At 34.0% G+C, this 26,050-nt stretch overlaps 1 protein-coding gene across 3 annotated transcripts; it reads right to left on the bottom strand.

The window, feature by feature from the left end:
• Nucleotides 1–304: 304 nt before the first annotated feature.
• On the bottom strand, nucleotides 305–18,426 carry LOC105802567 (uncharacterized). Of its 3 annotated transcripts, none has more exons than XM_012634275.2 (51): nucleotides 18,116–18,426; nucleotides 17,401–17,698; nucleotides 17,081–17,309; nucleotides 16,625–16,964; nucleotides 16,399–16,512; nucleotides 16,194–16,322; nucleotides 15,927–16,118; nucleotides 15,635–15,829; nucleotides 15,269–15,406; nucleotides 15,055–15,177; nucleotides 13,491–13,744; nucleotides 13,103–13,206; nucleotides 12,623–12,717; nucleotides 12,286–12,501; nucleotides 11,526–11,717; nucleotides 11,366–11,447; nucleotides 11,193–11,260; nucleotides 10,318–10,463; nucleotides 10,069–10,177; nucleotides 9,837–9,983; nucleotides 9,646–9,693; nucleotides 9,438–9,566; nucleotides 9,066–9,305; nucleotides 8,848–8,988; nucleotides 8,671–8,756; nucleotides 8,478–8,583; nucleotides 7,967–8,062; nucleotides 7,728–7,880; nucleotides 7,179–7,352; nucleotides 6,866–7,080; nucleotides 6,656–6,791; nucleotides 6,450–6,575; nucleotides 6,110–6,154; nucleotides 5,903–5,980; nucleotides 5,694–5,810; nucleotides 5,190–5,316; nucleotides 5,014–5,114; nucleotides 4,779–4,916; nucleotides 4,507–4,590; nucleotides 3,957–4,103; nucleotides 3,721–3,852; nucleotides 3,577–3,624; nucleotides 3,350–3,496; nucleotides 3,213–3,274; nucleotides 2,217–2,370; nucleotides 1,928–2,119; nucleotides 1,734–1,838; nucleotides 1,361–1,498; nucleotides 884–1,120; nucleotides 706–807; nucleotides 305–606 (listed from the first exon to the last, which is right to left on the bottom strand). In XM_012634275.2, the coding sequence occupies exons 1-51, from the start codon at nucleotides 18,212–18,214 to the stop codon at nucleotides 457–459; spliced, it is 7,224 nt and encodes a 2,407-aa protein (XP_012489729.1). In that variant the 5' UTR covers nucleotides 18,215–18,426; the 3' UTR covers nucleotides 305–456. The 3 variants fall into 3 exon arrangements, with proteins under 3 accessions (XP_012489729.1, XP_012489728.1, XP_012489727.1); XM_012634274.2 differs by having other exon boundaries at nucleotides 11,529–11,717; nucleotides 12,265–12,501; XM_012634273.2 differs by having other exon boundaries at nucleotides 12,265–12,501.
• Between the last annotated feature and the right edge of the window lie 7,624 nt (nucleotides 18,427–26,050).

Below are 26,050 nucleotides of genomic sequence, written 5' to 3' on the forward strand. Positions count from 1 at the left end.
GTCCATCCCTCTTGTTCTAGGAGAAGTGCGAATAGATGAGTTAAATTTTGTTCATTGTTGTGGTTCAGTTTTCCTGCCGAGTTTGATTTAATTTGATTGGCCCGACTTTCCTTAATATATATTTGACGGGACTAGGGAATGACTAGGTATCACCAGGTTATCCAAAATCATTAACATCTACTAAGAAAGAATCTGAGATAACGGACAAATTAGCCTAAACCAATGGGGTGCTTAATTCACAATTTTTGTATACTTCTAAATGTATAAAATGAACTTGCAGTCCTCGGCATGCCATTTACAACAATGAATAAGAAGGCAGTAATTTGGAATAAGTTTTAACTGGCTTGTAATACAGAATTCTAAGGGACAATAACAATAGTAAGACTTGTACAGTTTACAGATACTCTAAAATTACAGTTCTATTACATTATGGCATTGAAAAGAGTTTTTAACTGGCTAGTGTGCATTGTCGGAAACCCAACCAGAAACGATACTATCGTCCACAGGTTTCAAGCCCCCACATGATCTTGCAACAGATTCAAAGAGTTTTTCAATCTCGGGTGCACACCTTATGAAAGATCGATTCCAGAAGTTGTATCTAGGATTCTGAAATTAAAAGAGAAAAAAAAAACATTAACAGTTTTGACATCATATTACATACCAGAAAAACTAAAAGACGAGGTCACATTCAGAATCAATTTTTACCTTTATGAGCTCAATGAAGGTAATGAGGAGACCCCAAGGATGAGGTTTATTAACAATCAGCCGTTCCAACAAAACTCTTGTGATTTGCTCTTGGATAATTTCCTGTAGAAAGAAAAGTTTATCCTCAGTCCATTAGAAATGCAATAATAATTTACTACCATGGAACAGAAATTCTTACCTGATTCGCTTCGGCAAATAAGTATAGTAAGATGAAGGAGAAGTAATGCGTATGGTTGTTTGGATATCGCAATTGATTTGCAATTGCATTGAGAAAAAGATAACGCCCCTCGGTATCAAGGTCTGCTATTAGAGTCTGGAAAATATCCAAGGCAGCACTAACTAAGAACACACTCATTGGAGCAGTGCTTGCTGCTGACTGTGCATGAGGTACTCTCGACTGCAGTTGCTGAATTGCCTACAAGCAGTTTTCCACAAGTACTCATTAAATGCCAGATGATATATTTACAGTAGAAACATGTCATTCTACATTTTTCACCATATCATTAGAAGGATTCCATAATAAGGCCTCATTCCAATTAACTGGATGGGATTAAAAACAAAATACCTAGTAAATTAATACATGTTATGCATAGTGAAGATAAAAATTGATTACTGAATGATAACATCTAGAAAAGGAGAAGAAACTTTAGAATACCTGCATACCGACATATAGCACCAGTGAGTTGATTAATGGAACATTATAACGGGTACCAGCTGATGCTGCCTCGCTTGGTGAAAGGAGTAGTCTTTGTTTCAGTTCAGTTAGAAATGTAGATCCTCCTTGTGGCCTCATCTGCAGAGAATTTTTCAGAAAATTTTTAGCAAATAATTTAAAAAGGTTAATTCAATGGACCTTTGACAGTAATAAAAATTCCAGTGAAAAGTAGGAGAGAAAAATGGTTCTCAAATCTGAAAATTTTAGATAAGAGAAATAGGTTGATGTAAACAACCAAGAAACCAAAACGTTTAGGGAAAGGTAAGAAACAAGCTCATGAGTCCAGCACAAAATTAAGAGTTAATTTGAGAACCTTGAGATACTCATCTACATCAGCCTTCATCTGTTTTGCCTTCAGAGCAGCATCAACCTCAGAAAGGATGCGAGGGGGTTCTCTGATTTCCGGAAGCAAATCAATCTGCACACAATGATTACAGAATCACTTTCTTGATTAAACTAAACAATATGAAGAGGAAGGGAGAGGGAGAGAGCATGATGAACTAACACCTTTAAGTTGGGAGTAGATGGATCTGGTAACCTCATATTGCGTGGAAAAGCACTAAGGATAATATTTCGCATCTGTATGCAGCTCGGAGGAATCACATCACAGAAGGTAAAATGACAATCACACAGGAACTCAGGGAAGTCATGAAGTAGAACCAGCAGCACCCTGAGTGTGCCTTTATACAGAAAATGAACCTAATATGGATATAATACAAGAGAGAATCAGTAGGACCAGCATAATTTGTTTACAATGAAAACAAATAACCAAAAAAGTCTTTAGAAAGAGGCAAACCGGCACTCCGAGCTCAGCATTCCTCAAAAACGGCTCCAGGAATTGAAGCAAGTCTACCAGCAATCGTTGGATATAGGGCCAACCCTTCTGACCATTCCAAGTGAGCAATTTCGGCATGAAACTTCTGTGACTGACAAGCTCCAGCCATGCAAAACTATAACAGCAAAGCAAGCAATGAACTTAAGTAACAGGACTTACAAATAGCATCTTCCAGATTGTACATGTGCATGCCAAATATTAATGCTCAACAAGTTATTGGTTTTCCAACTTCATCCTACTGGATGCAGTGTTCTCAGGATAGTCTTCATTGAAGTGCTCCTTAAAGCATTAATAAAAAGCAAAGTTCGTGGGGATAAGAAAGTGCATAGAAGCATCCAGGTAATTATTTTTTGGACATCAGATAGTTTAGCTATACTGAATGATTCATGAGAAATAAAACAGTAACAGAAGCATTTAATTGTAGCTACCAGGTACCTTAAACCAGAATGCCCATTTATCATAAACCATACTACAAGTTAAGCCAATTCACTATAAGGTATCCACTCAAGGAAATAAGAATATGATGACTAAACCAACCCTTCACACGGAAAATTTTTTACTCGAGACTAAAAGTTGTATCTAAATGATGCTTTTCAAGAGGAGACAGGACATCCTAAAAGCATATTCTTGCATATATTAAAAACTAATGCTACGTTTGGTTGGAGTTTTTTTTTTTTCACATGTTTTATCATTGTTTAGCTATAAACTACTCGCAATTAGTAATTTTTAGCCACTCTAATGCCTTGTTTGTGGCAAAGAGAAGGAAAACTTTTCGCTTATTTTGAAGAGGTTTTATTTTATACAAGAGTTTTTACTGATCTTTTTAATTGCATGTTTAAATTTGTACTAACGATTCTTTCTTTTATGTCTAACTATTTTAGAACATGTGTTAAATAAACTTTTTCCTCATGTTACTACACTAGTAACCAAAGTAGCATAAATGAACTCAATTCTTACCTGAAAGCAGGAACTTTAAGGGGATGGAGAGCATGAAATGCATTGGCAAAGGCAGTCAAGATCTGCAATAAACACAAAAATAATTAGGCTATTCAATGGCAAACTATCTTGGCTAAGCATATGCAGATGAATGGTACCTGAAAATTAGCACCATCAGGGACAGGGTCCAAGGAACCAAGATCTAACAGCCAATTAATAAATAATCTGAAATATGGTCTTGGATTAAAAGCTGCTTTCCTATCCTCAGCCTCTTTTTGAATAAGTCTTACAGTCACAGTCAAAATCTGTTCAGCACCATCAATATCATTACATATTTTTGCAAAACAAAATCAAACGATACAAATAAAAGTTAAATAATTTTCACCTTGGACATAAGAAAGAGTTTACTTGATCCCTGTTCCACAGGGCAAAACTAAAGAAATTTCCAAAAAGAGGACAAGTTAAAACATTTTAATCCAAATGAAAAGTAGATCATATTGATATAATGAAAAAGAGGATATAGTAGGACCTTAAGGATTGACACCACAAGTTTTGCATAAATATCAATGGCAAGGAAAGAGAGAGTTTGCACTTGCTGAGGTGATTGTAATGTGCCAGAATTCATGACTTCAGAAGATAGGCAATGTGCAACAGAAAGTTCCTAGCATGAAGTAAAACTAAAAAATTAGTTCGGATCTCCTGAGTTCTCTTGTTAATTTATATGTAACACAGAGGGGGGAAAGGAGTGGCAAGGGGGAATTTCACCATGATAATACGGAAAAAGCGTTCTGTCGTATCATCCCCTTTAAGCAGTCCATTTTGATGCAATTGTACAATGTAATGATTACAAGGTCCATCATTTGCACCAGGAAGCTCACAGATCTGGTACCATTCTGCAAACAACATGGAAACCTACAAAATATTTAGAAAGAAAATTAACACAAGAATTGAGTGATATACCACTTTTCCTGCCGTGCAGGAGACAAGAAGAGAGGACGGCGGACACAGGGCACAGAAAAAAAGAGTTTTATTGAGAGAGAGGGAGGAGAGAAAAGAGTGAGAAAGATAAATGACTAAAGTACGCCAATAGGAATAGTGCAGGCTTGCAAGGAGTACTTGCATCACCACTTTCAAACATTGGTGCAGATCCAATTATATGAGATTTTTAACAGGCGTTTTTGTTAATTGATACGCATAGGTTTATATCTTGAACACCCTTAAAACCAACTTAGAATTTTCACTCCAACAGTATGAAGTGAAATCTATAATATGCACAAAGCATTATGCCTTCTTAGATACTGAAACAAATAGTCACCTGCTCCTTGAAGCCTGCAGGATCTGGTTCTAGAGCCTCTATATTACTATTATCTTCCCTGCTAGCTGGTGTGTGCCCAGGTGCCTGCTTCAAGAAAAAGATTTGAGCTCAGACATAGTATTAGTATATGTACGAATTAAACAATAACAAATTAAGCTATAACTTAAAACAATTTATTAATTCCTCTCCCAAACCCTGCACCTGCGACTCTTATTTTACATCAATAAAAGAAAGGAAAAAGAATTAAACAATATAACAGATGAGAGGGCAACCTTTTTGTCTCTAGACTGCCTAGTCTTATCCTCCTTTCCAATAGAAGCACTGGATAAAACTGCCATACTTGCAGAAGGATTTCCAATCATCTCAATCAAATGTTGCAATGATTCAGAAGATCCAGGTTTTGAAGCAACCTGCACGATCATAACAATTAAGAGACCATACCAAAATAATCAAGTGGGAAAACAAAAGAGATAGAGAGGGAGGGAAAGAGAGAAAGATAAGACCCACCTTTGCCAGAGCATCAACAAGATTGTGGAGTTCTGAGATGACTCTGGATTCATCAGTAACCAAAGTTTGAAGAAGTGACATCGCAAATTCAGTAGCAGCTTCTGCAGTTAATGGATTGCATGAGTTGGGTTTAGCAGAAATAACTTCACTAAAGGGAAAATTACTTGTGTACATACTATTCCTTCCCCCATCAATAAGTTTTGCCATAAGAACGTTGTACTCTGCAAGGTTCAGCAATTCACTTCGAATAAGGCCAACAGTGATATCTTTGTTGAACTTTCGCTCCTCATCCGAATATATCACCTGTAAGAGAAGAATTGAACAATCAACACAGATTGAGAGATAATTCCAGACATATCTAGCCACTACAACAGAACAAACCAATACAATATGCACAAAGCCACCAAATGCAGAATACCATAGCAAAACTTAGCCAGAATACATCATTTTACCCATTAAAATGAAGTCCTAACAACGGCAAGAGATTAACCACTATAGATAGACAACTGTTATAGCAGTTACTCGTACTCTCTTTACAAATAAAACATGTACCAAGTTTAGAATCCAAAGCAACGGAGCTATAGGATTCCATAACTAATATTTGCAGGCAACTAATGCAACTTCACTGTTTTATACACCAAGGAAAACAAGCCTCCTTCCAAATGCAGAACAGAGCATACCCAACTAGTAAGCTCCTTAACAGCAAGCTTGCAAACATCACGGACAGCAGCCAGAATAGCAAGATAAGCATTGACATGAAGACTATTGGATGCATTCTCATATAAGCCTTTGAAAACCTGCATATGCATTGAGAATCAAAATCAAGCAATTTCACAATATAAAATAAATAACCAAAAAATAAAATTTCCCCCCACAATCAGTAGAATACCTTTTGAGCCACAGCAAGTGCAGCCTCATCCCGACTTACACATCTGAGTATGATTTCAGGTACCTCAGAGATCAGTCCCTAAAATAAAAATGTCATAAAACAGTGCTCAAATAATATAACCAAACAAAAAGGAAGTTCATTGCTGATACATAAATAACATAAAATACATAGCTGCAGTACATAGAAGTTGAAGAAAGTTAACAATACCTGAATGTCAGCTTCTCTGCCATCAGTCGTCACCAAACTTTCCAACTGAATGGTTTGACAAAGAGTCAGAAACATATTTTGACAAGATTTCAATGTTTAATAGGAAAAACTTAAACTCAAGTAGTACGAGGACAAGAGTAAGAGGGATGGCAGCTATAGTCTGAGGGATATTGTGCATTAATCACAATATTTGAATGTGAAAAGGAATATGGAAAATAAATACAGGAAGAAGTTGATGATTGCAGACATCAAAGTCATTCACTGATCTGACCAAATTCTCCCAGAACCCAAAAGATAGCAGGATAAATAAGGCAGGAAAAAAAATGGAGTTGCATTCAACCTTCAGAGCAACAAGCTGAAATTTATCCAATGCATCCCTTGTGCTCAGTGAAGCCTCCGAGATGCTACTTCCAAGACGCTCGGTTACAGCAGATGAAGGTAACGGCTGTGGTGTAGGTCCCAGTTCCTAGCAACCAGTTGGGAGCATGCGTCAGTAAAAAATCATGACTCTACCAGCACAAAATTCATCCATACAAAGTTTCTCACTTTTACTGCATCAGTGGTATCCACTGAATGCAATTCAGGGGCCAAAGTTGTTGAAGGGAATGAAGCATTGAGGGGATCGTTTTCAGTAGTCTGCTGGGTAAGAGCAGCTCCTGCGCCAATATGAATTGAGGAAGCACTGAAACAAAGATTTTATCAGCTACAAAAGCAGAAAAAATCAAAGAGACCAAAGTACCATTTAAACTGAACCACCTCAAAAGAGCAGCTGACGAAGTTTCAATTGCCTCCGAAGTAACATCCAATTGTCCCAGAGTTCCAGGGCCAGATGTGTAACCAGGGGTACCTTGCCCTGATGTTGAACCAAATGTGCCGGTTAGACCAGCATCACCAGATAAGCTTGAAGGACTAGCAGACATAGAATGTGAATTCTGGCCAGATTGATTTTGCCAAGGAAGCCGAACAAAGTCCTACAGGATAAAGAGGACAAACAAGCAGGAAGGATCAACTATCAGTGCCTTCCTTCTCGAACCAAGTAATCCTTATTCAAATGGTTAATCAAGACTACCTCATACACTCGCTGCTGAGAGAGAGACAAGTGACCTGGTTTAGGTCGAAGAGCCTCAGGCACAACACCCACAGAACCTTGTCCATACATGCTTGGATCAAAAAATGTGGGATCTCTATGCTTTCTTCTTAAAGAAAGTTGAGTAGCTATCTCTCCATCAATTGTTTGTATTGCCTATATATTAAAGTCATATTGGGGGGGGGGGGGGATAAAGTTAGAACCAAGAACAGAAGATCAGTTAAAACACATTAACTCTATGCCAATTTTCTAAAATGCCACCTCTATGCAGAAAAAAACTACCACATGAATAATGCATTACTGTGAATAAGGAAGCCTAAAAACCAATATCTGACGAACATTTTCATTAGAACAGTCACTAATGAACCCTACTTATGAACCAAATCCATGAGATTCATAGATATTACAGAAACCAACTTAAGAACCAAGGTAAGAGTCAATCCATGAAAATCAAACCAAGCCTATCTGCGAAACTTAGCTCAATGAAACACGTATGCACAAAATACTATTGATCAAAAGCAACCATATGACCTTATCAGTAGCAGCCTGTTCAATCACTGCACAGCCAAGATCAAGGTTATCATTAGTAACAAGCTGAACAGCTTGTTCTAGAAGATCACTCCCAACACTCAAACCCTGAAGTGAATTCCTCAGCTGACTTGATATAGAGCCACGTAAAGGTTCCTAGAACACCAAAACTACAGATTAAAACCATACAATAAAGTTGACAAGGCCTGGAATAACAGAAAATACAAGATATGAGATAAAACCTTGCATGTAACATGCGCTAGACTTCCAGCCAAACTTGCAACCATCAAGTGTGCAGCATTATAGATCCGTGTCTCGTCTGATTCCATAGCATAATCCTAAATTGCATTTGATTAAAGTGATTTAAGACTAAGAATAGTGATTCAATGAATTGTTCAAAAAGTTGGTTGTAATCATTCCAAGATGATACCCAGGCATTTCAGGAATATGCTCCCTATAACTTCTAGGAGAAAATTATAAATCATACAAACATAAACTTAAAAGAAAATATATCCAATGATTGTGAGAAGAAATAGAAGCTTTATATAGATTAACAAGAGAAACAAAATTGAACTCTCATAAGAACAAATACTAGAAAATACAGAAAAGTAACAAAGTTTCTGAAAATGAGCTAAAAGCAGTAAACCAATATGGAGATAAAAAAAAGGAAAGTCATCTTATTGCCTTAATAAAATGGATTGAATAAATTTAAAAGTACTTGGATCTAAGCTTCATTGACTTGACATTTCAGACCTTTAAAACAAGCTCCTTGGTTGTTTGAGTTGCTATAGAAACACTGCGCTGAATAATACCAGCTACAATCTCTTTGATAGCTCTGTCCATTGCAATTGGAACTACCCTGCATCACATTATATGCAGAGTTAATCACCAAGGCACCAAGCAATGTATAGAAAAAGCAGGAAATGATATGACAACAGCATAAAACCTCTGGAAGTGCATGTGCAAGCCTAGAGAACTGAGCTTCTGATTGATAATAACATGAGTTCCAATGTTAGGAATTGACGTGGACAGCTGCAAAGAAGACAAGGGTCAATAATCTAAATAATAAAAATAGTTAACAATTCTTTGAACATGGAAGAATGAAAACAAAAAACGGCCATACCTGACTAACAGAAAAAGGTGACTGTGATGGAGTGGCTTGAAATAGTCCTTGTGCAGAAGGAAGCTGATCAGACAAGCCTAAAGCAGCTAGTTTTTCATCCTCCATCAATGCACCAGAAGAAAGACGCAAGGGCCCAGCATACTAAAATAACTCCAAGAAATAAATATTAACACATGTAATTAACTACTAATAGCAACTGAAAAAATAAAAAATCAAACCTGAGATAACAAATGTGTGGGGCCACCAGAATTTGGTGGACTAGCACCCTCAAGAGATAAATCGACATGATTAAGTGGAGAAATTATTCCAGATTTAACTTCTGCAACCATTGGGGCTTGGGATACCCCAACATCTTTATTAGAAAAATCAGGATTCCCCTCGAGTTCTCTTTTACGATCCTTGAGAAGAGAAGTCGGTGAAATGTCCTTCATATCCACACCAAGGTTCTTGAATAGAACCTAAAAAGCCAAAGAGAAAAAACACAATAAGCAGATAAATTAAATGATTACCAAGCTTCTGTGAGGAAAACCACAATATTGAAGAAAAAAGACCTCATCTTCATATGACATGCTTAAAATATGTAACAGTACCTCTATGTCAAACTTAAGATTCATTTTCAAGTTCGGCATTGAGTAAATCTCAGCTAGTAATGACAGAATGCCCATGGTCCAAGGATTAGGGGGTTGGTATGCCAGACTGCTTTGACACGGCTCAAGAATCTGCAAAATGTAACATATTTATGATAACCCAAACTTAAGGTCAGCACAAGAAATCAGTTAATTTTATAAATAATCATACCTTTGAAGTAAATGGGATAACTGCAATCATTAGCCCCTTCTCATACGCCTGGAAAAAGCAAAAGTAAAAAACGAATAAATTCAAATCAATTGATAGATCATAAGTAGACCAGATGTTGTAGATGGACATAAGAATAACTGAAACAATAGGTTGTATAATCAACTAAAAGTTTAAACTTAAGAAACAAGTACCTCTATAATCAGAGATTTGGGATCTATTTCACGAGCTCTCAGGACTTGATTTCGGCCAATTGTTAACTTCCCAAGCCAACTACCCAAATTTTTTAGCAACGACCGCTCTTCAGAGCTTGATTTTATAAGCTCAGATCCCAGCAAAACCTAAACAACATATGGGATAATAAATCATTTTTTCAGTTATTGGTCAAATTATTCTGCGTGGCTAAATTAATTAAACAACAGAAACCTTGCAGTTCTCATATGTAGCCTGGACGATCTCCTTAGTCAAAGCCTTTGAGTTAACTTTGTCAAGAAACTTCAAATACAAATCATGAAAATTTGGCTCAATGCTTGCTCTGCAATAAAACACATGAATAAGTTAATTCAATAGTAGAAAAATGAGCAGGAAATACAAAAAGTTCAGTTGAATAATCAATGGCATACCATACAGAAAGAGGCATGAACATTTATGTTAAATAAAGTATCCAAGTCTGACCTTTTCATAACCATGTATTGGGCAAACCAAGGATAGTACTGCTCTTTCAGGATTTCAGTGAACTCTTTTCCTTTAGCTTCAATATTTGCAACCGAAATATTATTGATTATGAATGATATCTTGTCTTGAATCTCAGATGCCGGAGCCTACAAAAAAAAGCAAAATTCAATATTCCATGATCATCATTGAGTGGATTAATAGTCTGTTTTGAAGGAAGAGAACTAGAACGGAGTAAAGGGAATATTCTAGCTCGCTTGGGAGTTTTTTATGGGAGGGAAAGGGGATGGAGGCAAACTAAAACCCCCAACAAATCACTTTTTAGAGACCCTCCGCTTGGGAGCATTTAAGAGTCAAATAGTCCACTTACAAGCTTTACATGAACCCCTTTTCTCCTAAAAGACTACTTTAACAACTTTAGGGTAAAATGATGACATTATATAGACTCTCTATTTGCTCCACCCAGTCCACTCCCAAACAAGATGATGCATAATCACATACCTTTCCACCTGTTTACTCATTCTATCTTTCACCTGCAAACTATGTAAGTCTGAGCCAGGTAGGGAAGAACATCAATGGTTCCAAACCCAAAAATTCTTACAGCCACACCAGACTGGAACTAATACTAACTTGAATGTTTTTGGCACTTCCATTGTAGCAAATTCTAAATCCTTTTCTTTCATCATAGCCCAGACCACAATTACATACGGTTTAAATAGATAACATCATCTATAAATATGAAATCTTTTAATTGTTTCCATGTTGATAATAGCAGGAGCAAAAAACATAAAACTGTGATATGCATACTGATTAAGAAAAAAGTAAAACAATTTTCCATATACAAATTAGATGGTTGACAATAACCGCTCATCAAATACCTCTATGGGCGTCTCTCTTCTCTCAGCAGCAGCAACTAGTGTTTCAATGTTCAAAGCAGAGCCAAACCCTGTAATAAAAACAAAAGATTGTTGCATAAGAGCATGTAAAAATGTCAATGTTTTATGGAAGACTGCAAATGAAACATCCGAACAAAGTTATGGAAAATTATTACTGGTAGAAGTAACGCCCCGAGAAGATCGAACAAAACCAGGGGAAGCAGACAGCATAGAAGAACCACTGCCTACACTTTGCGACTGAAATTTAAGGAACAATATTAGTTCTAGATAACAAAATCCCACATACATCACAAAATAATAAGTCGAGAGGCATACTACTTTCTGAATACTAGAAGCATCACTCAAGGGAGCAACTGAAGGCTGCCCTACAGAAGACACCAGTGGTTTCACATCATTGGAAGATGCAGCAGGGGCTTTAATACGATCATCATGAGAACTATCATGTCTTGGAAGCTGAAGTTGAGAAGAAAGTTGTGGCCCTGGCTGAGCGATGCCAGAGCTATTTAACTGAAATGGTGACTCCAAATATCAGAAAAGAAGACAGCAATAACTCAGATTGCATAGATCAAATAAAAAGATCATTGACCCGAAATACGGGAAAACTCTATAATGGGGAAATCCTAACACAACGGCAACCAGATCATCAGCAAGTTACAGATTATTTATCACATTAAACTTCTCCAGCCAAACACATCATACATTATAAACTTCTCTTGAGTTTGCTGCACCAACTCAAAAGCATCTCTTTCTTTATTTTTAATACTTATTTATGCATGGATCTAAAAAGAATAAACTTCAATGCAGGCTACAAAGAGAAAAGAAAAAACTGATTTAACAGCTAAATTCTTGAATGACAGAATCTTAATATTATTGTATCACCATATTATATCCTGCTTAACTCTTAGATGCAAACCAAATCAGATATCATTTATAGCCAGAAAAATGAGCTAATATTTAATTATATATTATCGCCAAGCTAATATTTATTTTGTGACACCATTATTTGTAGATTTAAATTCTACATATGCAACAACAAAAGAACACCACGATTTACCTCCCCGTTTACTGGGGTCACCTGAGAGGAAGCCTGGTGATGAGCAGAAAGATTGTTGCTCCCATCTGACTCCAAGTGACCTGATGAAATCCTGACAAGAGCTCGTTCAATGAAAGCAACAAGCTCTGAATGAGTGGCACGCAGGTGAGATATCTGTAAAATATGGTTGCAATACTGCGGCCACTCAATCAGACGATCCACAAACTGCTCCAAGGCCTTGGTTCCAAACAAAAACATCTGTACATGAGATAGATCAGCAGTAATTCATTAGTAACAACTAAATTACTCCTTTACACCTTCATCGGCAAGAAACCAAAGATGAGAAAGAAGACAACACTAATGCTAAGAAATAACTAACTTTTGAATCTGCAGGTTTACGCAATGCATCTAGAACACAACGCAAGGCAATTCCAAGAGTGAGGTGAGTTACAAGTTGATGCTTGATAACAGAGCCTGAAATTCCAAAAACATGAAATAAGTTTAATAAAAAGGCGGGCTTGATAAAAGAGCCTAAAAAATTTATCCACACCACATTAACAAAAGAAAAATAATATATTTGTAGGTCAGAAAACTATATAGCAAGCTGAATCAAATAAAAGGATAAGTAAGTTATAGACTAAACAACTAGAGTTTTACAAATATTTTGCACATACTTTTAAAACATTTATCCAGATGGATCATGATAACCAAAGAAAGACAAAAGTGATGGCAAAATTTGAACACTAAAACAGCAACAAAGTCTTACACATGAAACATATAGCTAATGTAACAGCCAGAATGGCCCTGAACGGCTAGGATAAAAACTCGTATATTAGGATTATATTGGATTATAACTCACCAAAGAGAACTGCAGCAATTTTGAGCTGTCTTTCTGGATACTTGGGGAAAAATCGGTATTCTTCAAACAGATTCGCAATCATGCACTCAAATATCAGTTGTTCCCTGTTATAAACAGCTCATCGAACCATCATGTCTTAGGAATGAAATTTTCTAGTAAATCCAAATTTTCAAATAATGATAAATGTTAAATCAGATATAGAATGTGGCATGAAGACATGATGAATGCCTTCCTTAACCAAAAATATATATATCAACCAGATGCATCAAAACTAGCATAATCACGTAACCTATTAGGCATGCCAATAGACAAGAGTGGTTATGAATCTGAGAATATTTTTGGAGCAATGAAAGCAAAACCTAGGAATGGTACTGAAGCAACAACATACCTTCTCACAGAAGAATCCTTGAATCGGGCAAGCATTTGAACCATTGCATCAGTAGTCAACTGTTCAGAAAACATTTGATGAAAGTAAGAGTTTGCTTCTGCCTCAATATCATCTCCATATCCATCAGAGGTTGAAGACTCTGTGGTCCCACCATTTTGCAACTTTTGAGTAGAATCCATTATTGTCACATGCAACCTTTCCATTTCCTCGAGAAGCTGAGTAGAGGCTATCACCCCAGTATTAGCTTTAAGAACCTGCACAGGATACACACACAGGAAAAGCAGTTAGTTTCCAAATAAAAACATACCAGATGTAGGGGTGAGCATTCGATCGAATCGAATCGAATCGAAAATTTTCGAGTTAATCGAGTTTTTGAATATCATTTTATCATCCTAACTTTATTTGAAGTTTTCTCGAATCGAGTCGAGTGAGATGGAATTCGAATCGAATCGAATATATTTGTTCGAGTTAAATTTTAAAAAATAATTTTGGGTCCTTGTAACCATTGTCACCCATCGTAATAAAATTTGTCCACCTTAATCAAATTTTTTATTAACTTTCATCACCTCATAATTTATTTATTAATTTTTTATATACTGGTTAGCTTCTTTGCTTGCTTAGTTGTTTCAATTATCTTCAGATTCTTGTCACTATGTATTTTGGAATTAAAAAATATATTAAATGTAAAAATATAATTTTTAATAAAAGTTATTTTAAAAATAAAATGTGAAATTGATACCAATATAAAATTTCAACACGAATATTTTATGGCATAATTAATAATTCAATTTTAATATAAATATTCAATATGACTAAACAATTCAATAATATAAATAATATAAAATGTGAAATTTAATTTAATAATATAAATAGTAGATATAAATAAAATTATTACTATTTATGTTTAGTGATTTTTTTGGGGATAATTTTGATTTTTTATTTGAGAGTAAAGGGTGAGAAGTAAAAGTTTAGAGGAAAAATAAAAAGTTTTGGGGAATAAAAGTTTGAGGGAAAGTAAATAGGGGAGTAAAATTTTGGAGGGAAAATATTAAAAAAAAATTGGAGGGGGGAAGGTTTGGGATAGATGGGAGGTGGGATGGGAAGAGAATAAAAGTTTTAGGGGAAAAGTGAGAGGGAGTAAAAATTTTGGGGGAAAATAAAATGTTTTGAGGGTTTTTGGGAGTAAAATTTTGAGAAAAAGTAGATGGGAGAGTAAAATTTTGGTGGGAAATGGATTTTGGGTAGATTGGGGGGTTGGGAGGGGAGGGGAGTAAAAGTTTTGGGGGGAAAGTGGGAAGGAGTAAAAGTTTTGAAGGAAAAGTAAAAAGGTTTGGGAGTTTGGGGTAAAAATGTAAAATATTATAGTTTGATATTCGAATTATTCGAATTCGAAAACTCAACTCGATTCGAACTCGAAATTCGAAAAAAAAATTCGAGTTGATTCGAATAACTCGATTCGTTTAACTCGAAATTCGAATTTTTTTTCGATTTTTTCAAGTCGAATCGGGTTTTGCTCACCCCTAACCAGATGTGGATTACAAGAATAACCAATTAACAGTCGTACCTTGATAATGGTAGAACTAGCTTCCAAATAAAGATTCAAAACAGCAGTAGTATGATGGAAAGGTGTGGCAGAAAACTCTTGTGATCCAGCAAACTGTATCTCCTTCAAGAACTTTAGGCACTCCTGAATGTTGCATCAGACATGTCAGCCAAAACATTCTTAGGATCAAATTAGCTTCAGTAATCATAAAGGCTGGAGAAGGACTTGATATCACCTCCAAGAAAACATCTTTATATGTATTCAGGTTACCACTCAACCACTTTTCAAAGTCTATGACCTCTTTCCTGGAAGCAAGGACTGCTAATCTAATGCCAGAAGGAAAAGGTATCATCTCCAGCACTGATGATAGAATCTGCAAAAACAAATAAGATACAAGAGAAATTACCAAAAATAAATTATCACATTCAAATAAAAGTCCTTTCTAAGTAAGGAAACATCAGAACACTACTGAAGAACTTAAAAAGAGAGAGAGTAAAAGAGGAGGAACAATTTGACATTAGCAGCAGTCTGATGCAGAATAAATGTTTTATCTCACAGTGCGACGCAGAAGGAAAGAAACATAATTGAAAATCCAAATTACCTTTGACTCTTGACAAACTTCCAAAATTCTAATCATGCCGTCTGGCTCACTGTTGTGTACTTCTACAAATCCCCGCAAGACAAGATTAGCATTCACATTCCATAGTTCAAGTACCATACCAGCACCCAGAGCATTTTTAATTATCATTGGGAAAACTGTGGAAGTGACATCATGCTGGAGGAGATTATAAGCAGTCTGCAAGCATAGACACAAGATTTATTAACCAAAAGTTAAAGATACAAAAAAGAAACATCAGACAGTATGAGAACATATTGAGATTGTGGACATTTACATTAACATGTGCCATCCCAAGAAGCAGGACTTCAGGGCAGTGTTTTAAGGGGTAGTCAAGCATTGATCGAACAAAGATGGTGTGACCCCTTTCAGCTAGTTGACATAGCACATCTAAGAGGTCAAGACACAGCCAGGCATGATTTTCATTTGCAAGGTGAAGCTTATGGCCGTACACTGCATCCAGATAGGCCTGAAAGATTGAACATTATTCCTACTGCAAATATAGCGATAAGAAAAGGAAAGACTACATTTACATAGCTCTTACCAGCTTCCTCGAAGAATGGTCAAAGGTAAATACATCTGGCACTGCTGATACAGCATATTTTAGAAAAGATAGCTGACCTTCACTATTCTTCCACACGGACCCACAAATGGCATGGAGTGGAAAGGGGTCCTGCACAAAGAATGATAAAAAAAACTAAAGCAATACAACAAGCAAGCAACTTCACACTAAAACAAAATAACAATACCTGGCATGCATGTTGATATACAGACATGAAAAAAGTGAATGCTGCTTCACTAGGAATGTAGAACCCCTCATGATCCAGGTTTTCAATAACTCGAATCCAGTTGGTACCAGGAGCCTGTATTCAGCATGCATTACAAAAATAAAGAAAATATGCTCCTTGAGGAAAGGGCTATTGGTAAATCAAAAGACGTCAAGAACCGCATAAATCAAAAAAAGGTATTACTCACAAATTGCTTTATAGTTTTTACGAGAACATCAATGTTCCAGGAGCTCAATGAAGGCAAATCATATGAGGTGTTGCAACCAAGGGCCAGGCTAAATGTTGAAAACATGGTTTGGTTGTCCTCAAGCCCTGCATAGGTGAGGACAATCATGCCAAGTATTCTAGCTATAGTCATCTCTGTCAGAGGTAAGCAAAGAGATAAAATTTCTTTGCAGTGCGCAACATCAACAGTGCATCCATAGCCTAGTTCCTTAATGATATCTGCCATGCTCATTTCCTTCTCCATTTCTTCTAAAAGTGCATCAAAATCATTTTCTCCACATTCATTGAAGAAATCCATATTCCTGCAGAATAAATAAAGTGAACAAAAGATCTATTATCACAGAGTGATTAAAAAACTAACAGACAACATGACACTGAGGCTTGCATGATTAACTGCGGTTTTAGATGAGAAGAACACCTTAAGAAATTAGCCCCACGTGATTCATCTGAAAGTATTGGAGTCAAAATAAACTGTGCAGCACCGTTAGCTTGAACTAGAGATAACATCTGCATAAAGGAATCTACATGCTTGGAAAGAGCACCAGAGCACTGGAGGAACATAACTACATTCTGAATTTGCTCAGTAGAATCAAAAGAGGCAGTATTCGAGTTCAATTCCTCAATCTGAGCCATACAGAAATTCTTCCCTAGAAAAATGCAAAAGCTCCACTTTTATCATTTTGATCAGCAAGAGTACATCCATTTAACAAGTCAATGCCCATTCAAACAATAACTTACCACAGATTTTTATATCAGGATTTTCTGAATCAGATAAAGCAAGACCAATGCCAATTTTCTCAGACATGGAAAACTGCATTGCTTTTGAGAAATTCTCCAAAAAATTCTCACTGATATCCATACTTCTTAGTGACTGACAGAAGACAGTACAAAAATTTGGCTTGTCCATTGCATGTCTAAAAATTGATGCTACAACTTGTTCAGATTGCAAGTTCTTTGAATCTGTCTTGTGAGAGTTCAAGCAATCTAAGCAGGTCTGCAACACCAGAATGCTTCCCTCTATACCATATTCGATGAACTGCCAAAAATAAACAGGCCACATCAGCATGTTATCCAGAAAATTGCAATAAATTGAAAAGAATCAAACAAAAACCCCCATCCAAGCCTGCTAGTTATGTCTTTTGACACCCTGACAAATCAGCGGTATCTTAGATCTTAGTCTTCCTTAACATTCCTGTACATATACTCCTACGGATAAGACGGCACCAAACTAGTTAATCGTGTAAAGAAAGAGCTACAACGTGATCAAGCAATGAGCGTCAACTAGATCTCAACTCAACCTAATTCTATTACCATACATTAAATCTAACAGTTACTTTTGCGAAATTTTAGGGTTTTTGGAGTGACCAGACAAATCATTAGAAATGCAACAGCAAAAAAAATCCCAATCGGCGTATCTGACTACAAAAAAGTTGATTGAGAAAGGGGGGAACACCTGGCAGAGGTCTCGAGAAACTGAGTCGGCGTTGGCTTCGGTCAAGGACTGGAGCAGGAACCGAACGTGAGTTGAGAGCGTGGATGAAAGGTTGAGCATGGTCAGGAGAGACGAATCACGAGGGTTTACGGTGAGTGTAAAACAAATATAAGAGAAAAGAGAGGGATTAGGTTAGGAGTGGCGCGGTTAGAGGGGCTCTCGAGATCAGGGAGACTCAGAGAACCGTTGAGAATAAGTGAAAGAGTCGAGAGCTGTTTGGATGTTAGAATTGGGACAAAAGTTGTGTTTGGTGAAGTGAGAGGGAGACTAACTAATTCCGAAATGTTTAATTTTTATAGCTCATGAAATAGACTCGAAGATATCTTAATCATATAAAGAAAAAGGTAAAATGTAAGGTTTAAATTATACTTAATTTTTTTTCCAAGACTACCATTTTCGATTTGATTTGCATAAAATAAACACGTTTTAACGCATTCAAACTTATATATTTCTATAATAATAATATTAATGTCAACCGAATTAAGACTTAATCAAAAACCTTATTTATTAGATGAGTGTTAAAATAGTTTGTTATAACATAAGAAATAATGAGTTCAAACTTTCGTATATAATTTAAATTTATATAACACATACATTTCTTTAGTTGGTTAAAGTCAAAGTTTTAGAATTGAATCGTTGATCGAACTCGTCAAATCACCGGTTCGTCGATCTGATTGATTCGTTTAATTCGATTAATAAATTATTAAAAATTTATAAAAATAAATATACATATACAATAAAAATTTAATTCAACCGCTTGATTTGTCTTGGTTGTTTTAGGTTATGTGTCCACGCTTTTTCGGGTTTTTCAAATTATGTTATTTTTACAAAATTATTAGAAATATATGAATTTATAAATTCATTTAATAAAATATTAAAATGTATCTTTCTATATTTTATTATAAATATATTAATTAATTATATAATCAATTTAAATTGTTTAATAGATAAAATGATAATTATTGTTAATAATATGTATTAATTTATTATATAATAAATACTGTTTTATTTTAAATTAAGAATTAAAAAAAGAATGTGAAGCCGCAACAAGAAAAAAGAATGTGAAGGAAAAAACAATAAAAATGGAAAGAATGGAAAAAAAGACAAAACAGGATATAAATGTAAAATTATCTATTATTGGGTGTTGAAATTTTGGCTGGAGCAAAGAGCTCCGGTAGGGGAAAAAAAAAAGCCTCCAGTGCGTTAAAACTTCTTGATTGTGCTGCATTGTTGCAATCCAAACAGATTGTTGTGGTGCGGTTGAGAGGGAAAATGCTTCAAACGTGCCGAGGCTAAACCACCGTCCAGAGGGCCCTTAATTATAAACCCAAAAAATAACTTAAAATATAACTAATCTAAATTTTAGAACCATAATTTTTGAAAATTTTACTTTATAACAATTTATAAAATAAAAAAATTCATGCAATCACACATACAACCCAAAAAATGTTTATATGCCTAAAAAAAATCACACTTTATCAAAATTTATTCAGAAAGTTTTAGAAATATGATAAACCGATTTACACTATAAATATTGCATAACCTAATTCTAATATCAATTGTTGAAAAAATCGGTTTGAAAATAGTGAAATTAAGCATAGCGGAATTTTAAAAATATTCTTTAAAATCGATAATAAACCCTTTAACCCAATAATACATGTGTTTTGGATTAAGTGGACTAAGTCGTTCCCAACTTTCAACCACTCGGCCTTCTCCGCTATCATCAACCTCGGTTTGCTAAGTATGAACTCTATACGCAAATTAATAAACACTTCAGTGAAACTTTGAGGGCTAAAAAATCAAAAGACGAATTTTGTCAAAAGATAGAATTTTTTTAAGAAAATAGCTTCTTTATATATTGATAGAATATCAACATATATGAGGTGTATGGTTAACTTAGCCCTTAGTCTCTGTTTATAAAAAAATAACAAGAATTTCAATTGAACAACTCATAACAAAATAATAATATTTTAATAGGAAAAATCAAATCCTACTTGGAGTGTATAAGGTGGGACGACGCCATGCCTTCTCTTGAATTAGGGTTTGTCTCCCCTCCTTATAAAATCAAGCCTATTTGGGCCTCGTCATTTATCGGGTCAATTATATGTGTTATATGGTTTTTAAGCCAACTTATATATTTTTTTCAACCCAATAAATATTTTTCTTACGCCCAAAAATATTATTTATTCATTTAATTAATATAATCAATTAAACTAATGAAATTATTTTCTTAAATTGATTTTAATCTCATTAAAATCATGACAACTATATCGTATTATAATTTATGAACAAATTAATTTAATCAACTTGCTCTCATAAAACTATGATGACTTTATTAATCCATTTTCACTTTGAACTTCAATTATTTAATTTCAAACTAACTAAATAATAATTCGAAAAAATTAATTAATTCACGAGCCATATCTTGTTCATAACGAGAAAACACATTCACCGCAAATAGTGATATATGTGGTCTATTTCTCTAATTTGTCGTTTCATGGGTTATTTACAAAATTATTATAAAAATAAAAAAATAACCAAAATATTATAACTTTTTTTATTTACCAAAAACAAAAACCTGCAAAAAAAAAAACCTGTGGCGGCACCAATGATGCCAAAGGACTAAAATATAACTATCTGCAGTTTCAAAGACCTGACATGAAAATTTACCATTTTTGAATTTTGAGTGAATTGCTGCAGCTGAGCGTGTGGGGCGCACTAAAATTGAAATGTGGCTAATTGCCTTCTAAGCCCTCCTTATTTATTATTTTATTTTTATTCCCTTTCAACTCATTTTTTTATTTAATAAACAAGCCCTCAACCTATTTTTGTAGTTAAATAAGCTCTTAATCTATGATTTTTACTCATAAAAGCCTTTATTTTATTATTAAAGTAAATATATTTTACCTAAATTAAAGCTATTTAAAAAAAGTATAAACTAATTTGCATTTTATGTATTATTTTGGTAATTTGATGAGAATAGTTTATTTAAAAATTTACTAAATTTGATGAGAATAGTTTATAATTATAATTTATTTTTTCTATTTGGGTTACATTTATGGGTGATCACTTTATTATTACTTCGGTTTTTCAACAAGGCATGTCCGGTATTTCTATTAATTTTTTAATTAAATATAATATTAGTTAAGTTACTTTAATAATAAAATAAAGGAATTTATGAGTAAAAATCATAGATTAAGAGCTTATTTAACTACAAAAATAGGTTGAGGGCTTGTTTATTAAATAAAAAAGTGAGTTGAAAGGGGATAAAAAGAAAATAATAAATAAGGAGGGCTTAGAAGGCAATTAGTCACATTTCAATTTTAGTGCGCCCCACACGCACACCTGCAGCAATTCACTCAAAATTCAGAAATGGTAAATTTTCATGTCAAGTCCTTGAAACTGCAGATAGTTACATTTTAGTCCTTTGGCACCATTGGTGCCCCCAATCTCTTTGGCACCATTGGTGCCGCCAATTTCTTTGGCACCTTTGGTGCCGCCACAGGTTTTTTTTTTTGCAGGTTTTTGTTTTTGTTTTTTTATATTTTGGTAAATAAAAAAAAGTTATAATATTTTGGTTTTTTTTATAATAATTTTGTAAAAACCCTCGTTTCACTTTTTTTTTCCATATCATCAATTAATGCAACCCATTAAGGTTATATCGAGCTAGAGGAGGGATCAATTGAGCATATATAATTAGGGCTCAAATAATTTATAATTAAGTTTTGACTATTCGTCTATTAATTACAATATTATTTAGTCATAGAGTCATTCCATTGAACTACCATGACTGAGCTCTCCCTATTATATACCATTACGAAAGCTACTTTATCAGCTGCTCAATTAATGACCTTGTCATGTGTGTGTTACCCTCATAAGACATCATTAATCTTATTAGGATAAATTTATTCGTCCAATGTGATCATGTTTTATCTCATGGTGATTGTTACATCTTCATTTGTGAAAAGTCAATTAGTAACGAATAGTAATTAAATCATTCGTCTTTGGAAGAATGACCCGTGGCAACGTTACTTTCCATCTATCATGTAATACTGATGAGTTGATATAATTTACCCTTTGTTGGGCTATGAATTCCACTATTGTAAGTGAAGCTATGACATGCAAAAATCATATACCTAACATATCAGCTTTTGACTCTATTACAAATTGAATTCAAGCTATCAATACATCAAAGCATACGAGCCATGCACACATAGTCTGTTACTTACTCGGGATTAAGGTAAGCCATAATACGAGCATCACATCTATGTATCTATCTTCCCAAAGTCATTTGCTCCGATACCCGAGATAAGATATCTCTCCATTTAAACTTGGTAAACGACATATTAGTCTTTTAATCGATTTGCTTAGTCCATAATAAACTAAAGACTTGTCTAAATTATCTACTAATACAAGTTGTCTTCTCGCATTAATATTTGTCCACATAATGCAACTCATTATTATATCATTATATAATTAATGAGCTAATATTTTTTTCCTTTTGCTTTTATGTGCAAAAACCATCGAGGTCGATATGGAAAAGATATTAACGATAATGGTGGAGTTTTATTGAATAACCTTGTTCAAAAAAATTACAAGTACATATACATAATCACTACACTAAAGGCACTAGATCCTAGCGCCCTAATGGTGAATATATAATCACTGGTGAATTTTATCTTAAATAAATCTAAAATCCAGTTAGCATTATTGTATCCTTCCAATACAGTGGAAATTCACTGAATAAGATATCATAATTCATGGTACTCTCAAAATATTTTGCAGGTCTAACTATAGCATCCCAATGTTCATGAGTTGGGTTATGTGTATCTAATTAGTCAACATACAATGTATGTTGTATATATTTCAAGTAAAATCCATTAGATGCATCAAACTTCCAATAATTTGTGCATACTCTGATTAAGAAATAGGCTTACTGAATGACCCGGTTTCTAGTGGTGTAAAAAAAAGTGATTTTAGGATCTTGTTTTCGTAAACCAAGTTCGTAAATATTAAATAGGGATATTGACGGAGTTAGTCTGTAGATGGATTAAAATTTAGATAAGTAGTTTAGTAAAAAATGTGGTTAGTTAAGGCCCAATGACTAAATTATAAAAGTCCAATCATTATAGATTTTTCATTAGGAAATGACTTAGGGACTTAAATTAAAATTAACAAAATGTCCAAAATAGCAATTAGACCATGATCAAATTAAATATAGTGGACGATGATGTTATATTTTGATTAATTAAATAAAATATGATTAATTAAGAAAAATGATTAATTAAATTATAATCATAATAATATATATCAAATAAAGCGGAAGGAAACATGAAAACATTTCATCTTCTTCCTTTTCATCCTCCATAGCTAAAGAAATAAAGAAAGCTTCAAACATTTCTCAACTTTCGGCTAAAAATTCAAGTACATCCCTAGCTGTTTTTCTTTAATTATTATAGATTTGAGGTCATGGGAGCTTGATTTAGTTAGCTCATGTGCCAATTTGTAGAACTGTTAAAGTTTTAAGAAGTTTTCATAATTGAAAAATTGATGAAATTGGTGTGAATTTGGTAGAAATTAATCTTAGATGTTAAAAAGAACTAAATTGTAAAGCTCAATTGATAGTTTTGTATATTAGGGATCAAATTTAGTAAAAAAAATGTTATGAAAATTCAATAGGAATAAGAAGTAGAAGGTCCCTAATGAATATATGTGAAGTCAAATTATAATCTGAAGGTCTAGGTCGAAAGTTATGTTTGTCCCGAGTTTAGAGACTAAATTGAAAAATATGTTTAACTTTGTGATTGAATGTGAATTGGTTTGGAATTTGATATTGTGTATCGTTGGATTATTATTCGTAGCTAAAGGCGACACAGGGCCATCTAGAGATAAAGGAAATGTGAGAGTTGACAACAAATAACTCAAGTTTTCGATTTGTATTTCTATTATTCGAATTGATAAATATTTATACTATTTTTCATAGTATGATATTGAAATGAGTTGAAAATGATTATTTGAATTGAATTGTTATGATTGAGACCGGTTATCGAAATATAAGACTAAATTGAATAAAATTGAAAATAGTGTAATTTGATGAAAATATGAAATTGTCTTTGAATTGGGTTGGATCATATTATGTTATGCAATGAAATGATGAATTGGAAATAATGAAATGTAAATTGAACTATATGATAAAATTGGAAAATTGGTTACCCAATTAACTATTCGAATAGAGTCGAATATAATTGGCACGTCATAATATAGATTGAGCGTGAATTATTTCAACTATATGTCAATGAGCGTTGAATACATTTTCCTTCGAACGTTATGATTAGTGTAGGGTACAACTTTTATTTCAATTATGCCGGTGAGTGTTGGGCCCAATCTATTTACTTCGAACGTTCCGGTGAGGCACTAGGTGTTAAATTGGTATGTTGGTTGGTATCCGTGTATCCATTTGAGTACGAGCTATGCTAATAAGGAACATAAATTGTGAATTGGTTGATTGATTGATATTTGAAAAGTGATTAAATGTTATAAAGTTGAATTATAGGTATTTATAAACAATGTTTAATTATCGATAGCATGTGAAAGACCATACGAACCAATTAACAAGCCTGAAGGTGATATGATAAGATAAAAAATGAAATGATTCAATTCGAAATGAAATGTGATCTGATTAGATGTTGAGAATTGAGTTAAAATGCAAATATTGTTGACATTAATGGTAATTGTATTATATGGTCACTTAGATTGATAATTTAGGTAATGTTTAGTTGATCCATTTGATAGAAATTGTGCAAATTGTGGTATACATATATATATATGTTGATATGTTGATTGAGGACCAACATGAATTGTATATGAATTGATTGTTATTAAAATATGAAATTGAAAGTACGCAATTGATTGAAACTTATATTATTTTGACTTGAATCATTGAAATAACATTGAACTTTATCGCTCAGCGTACAGTTTGTTTTCCCATGTGCAGGTTTAGATACATCTCAAGGTTCTGAGCATTGAATCCAACATCTAGCCTAAGATCCCTAACTCATCAATGTTTGTAAAGTCTCTTTCTGGTTCGTTATATGGCATGTACCTAGGTAGAGTCAGTTTGGTTTAAAATGTAAACATTTAATGTTTAAATGGTAACTTGACATGATCAATAGCTTTATTCCTTGTAGTAAGAATTGATACATAATGAAAAGAGCTCAATTGTAGCCATTTTGGTTATCTATACATATGGATGAATATGTGGATTTGGTAAATGCTAAGAATGATACAAATGTGAGATTTCAACATGTATCTTTGAACTTTATAAGTATGAATGATATGTTAATTGTGTTATAATTCATTGGATATGTGTTTGGGTTTTGAAATTGTATTGCAAACGAATTTTAAGTTTATAGGTGAATGTGAACAGGTACCAAAACTTGACCATTTGAAGTCAGTATGTCACGTCTCAACGATACCAGGTTTGTAATGGCCCAAATTCAAAGTTATCGGAATAGTGGTTTCGTAACCACAAATTCGATTTAAAGATAAATTTATTTTAATATTTTTGCATGAATATTGGTATGATAGGAAAATCGTATGAAAATATCGATAGAAAAATTTTACCGATTTAGTGGTTAGTTAGAAAAAGAAATTATAGAAGAAATTGAGTAAAAACAAGGTATCGAGACTTCGATCTCGTAAAACCGAGTCAAAAATATTTTTATAAATATTTATGAAGTGTTAGTAATATGGTATTAAAATTTCGTTAGAAAATTTTAATGTTTGGGTAGTCAATTAAGTGAAAAGGACTAAATTGAAAAAAGTGTAAAAGTTACTAGAAGGATTAAATAGCTCAATTGTTAAATGAAGAGGGACATAAATTGAAAATAACCCCAA

Source organism: Gossypium raimondii, chromosome 11, assembly GCF_025698545.1.
Source record: "Gossypium raimondii isolate GPD5lz chromosome 11, ASM2569854v1, whole genome shotgun sequence".
NCBI lineage: Eukaryota > Viridiplantae > Streptophyta > Magnoliopsida > Malvales > Malvaceae > Gossypium > Gossypium raimondii.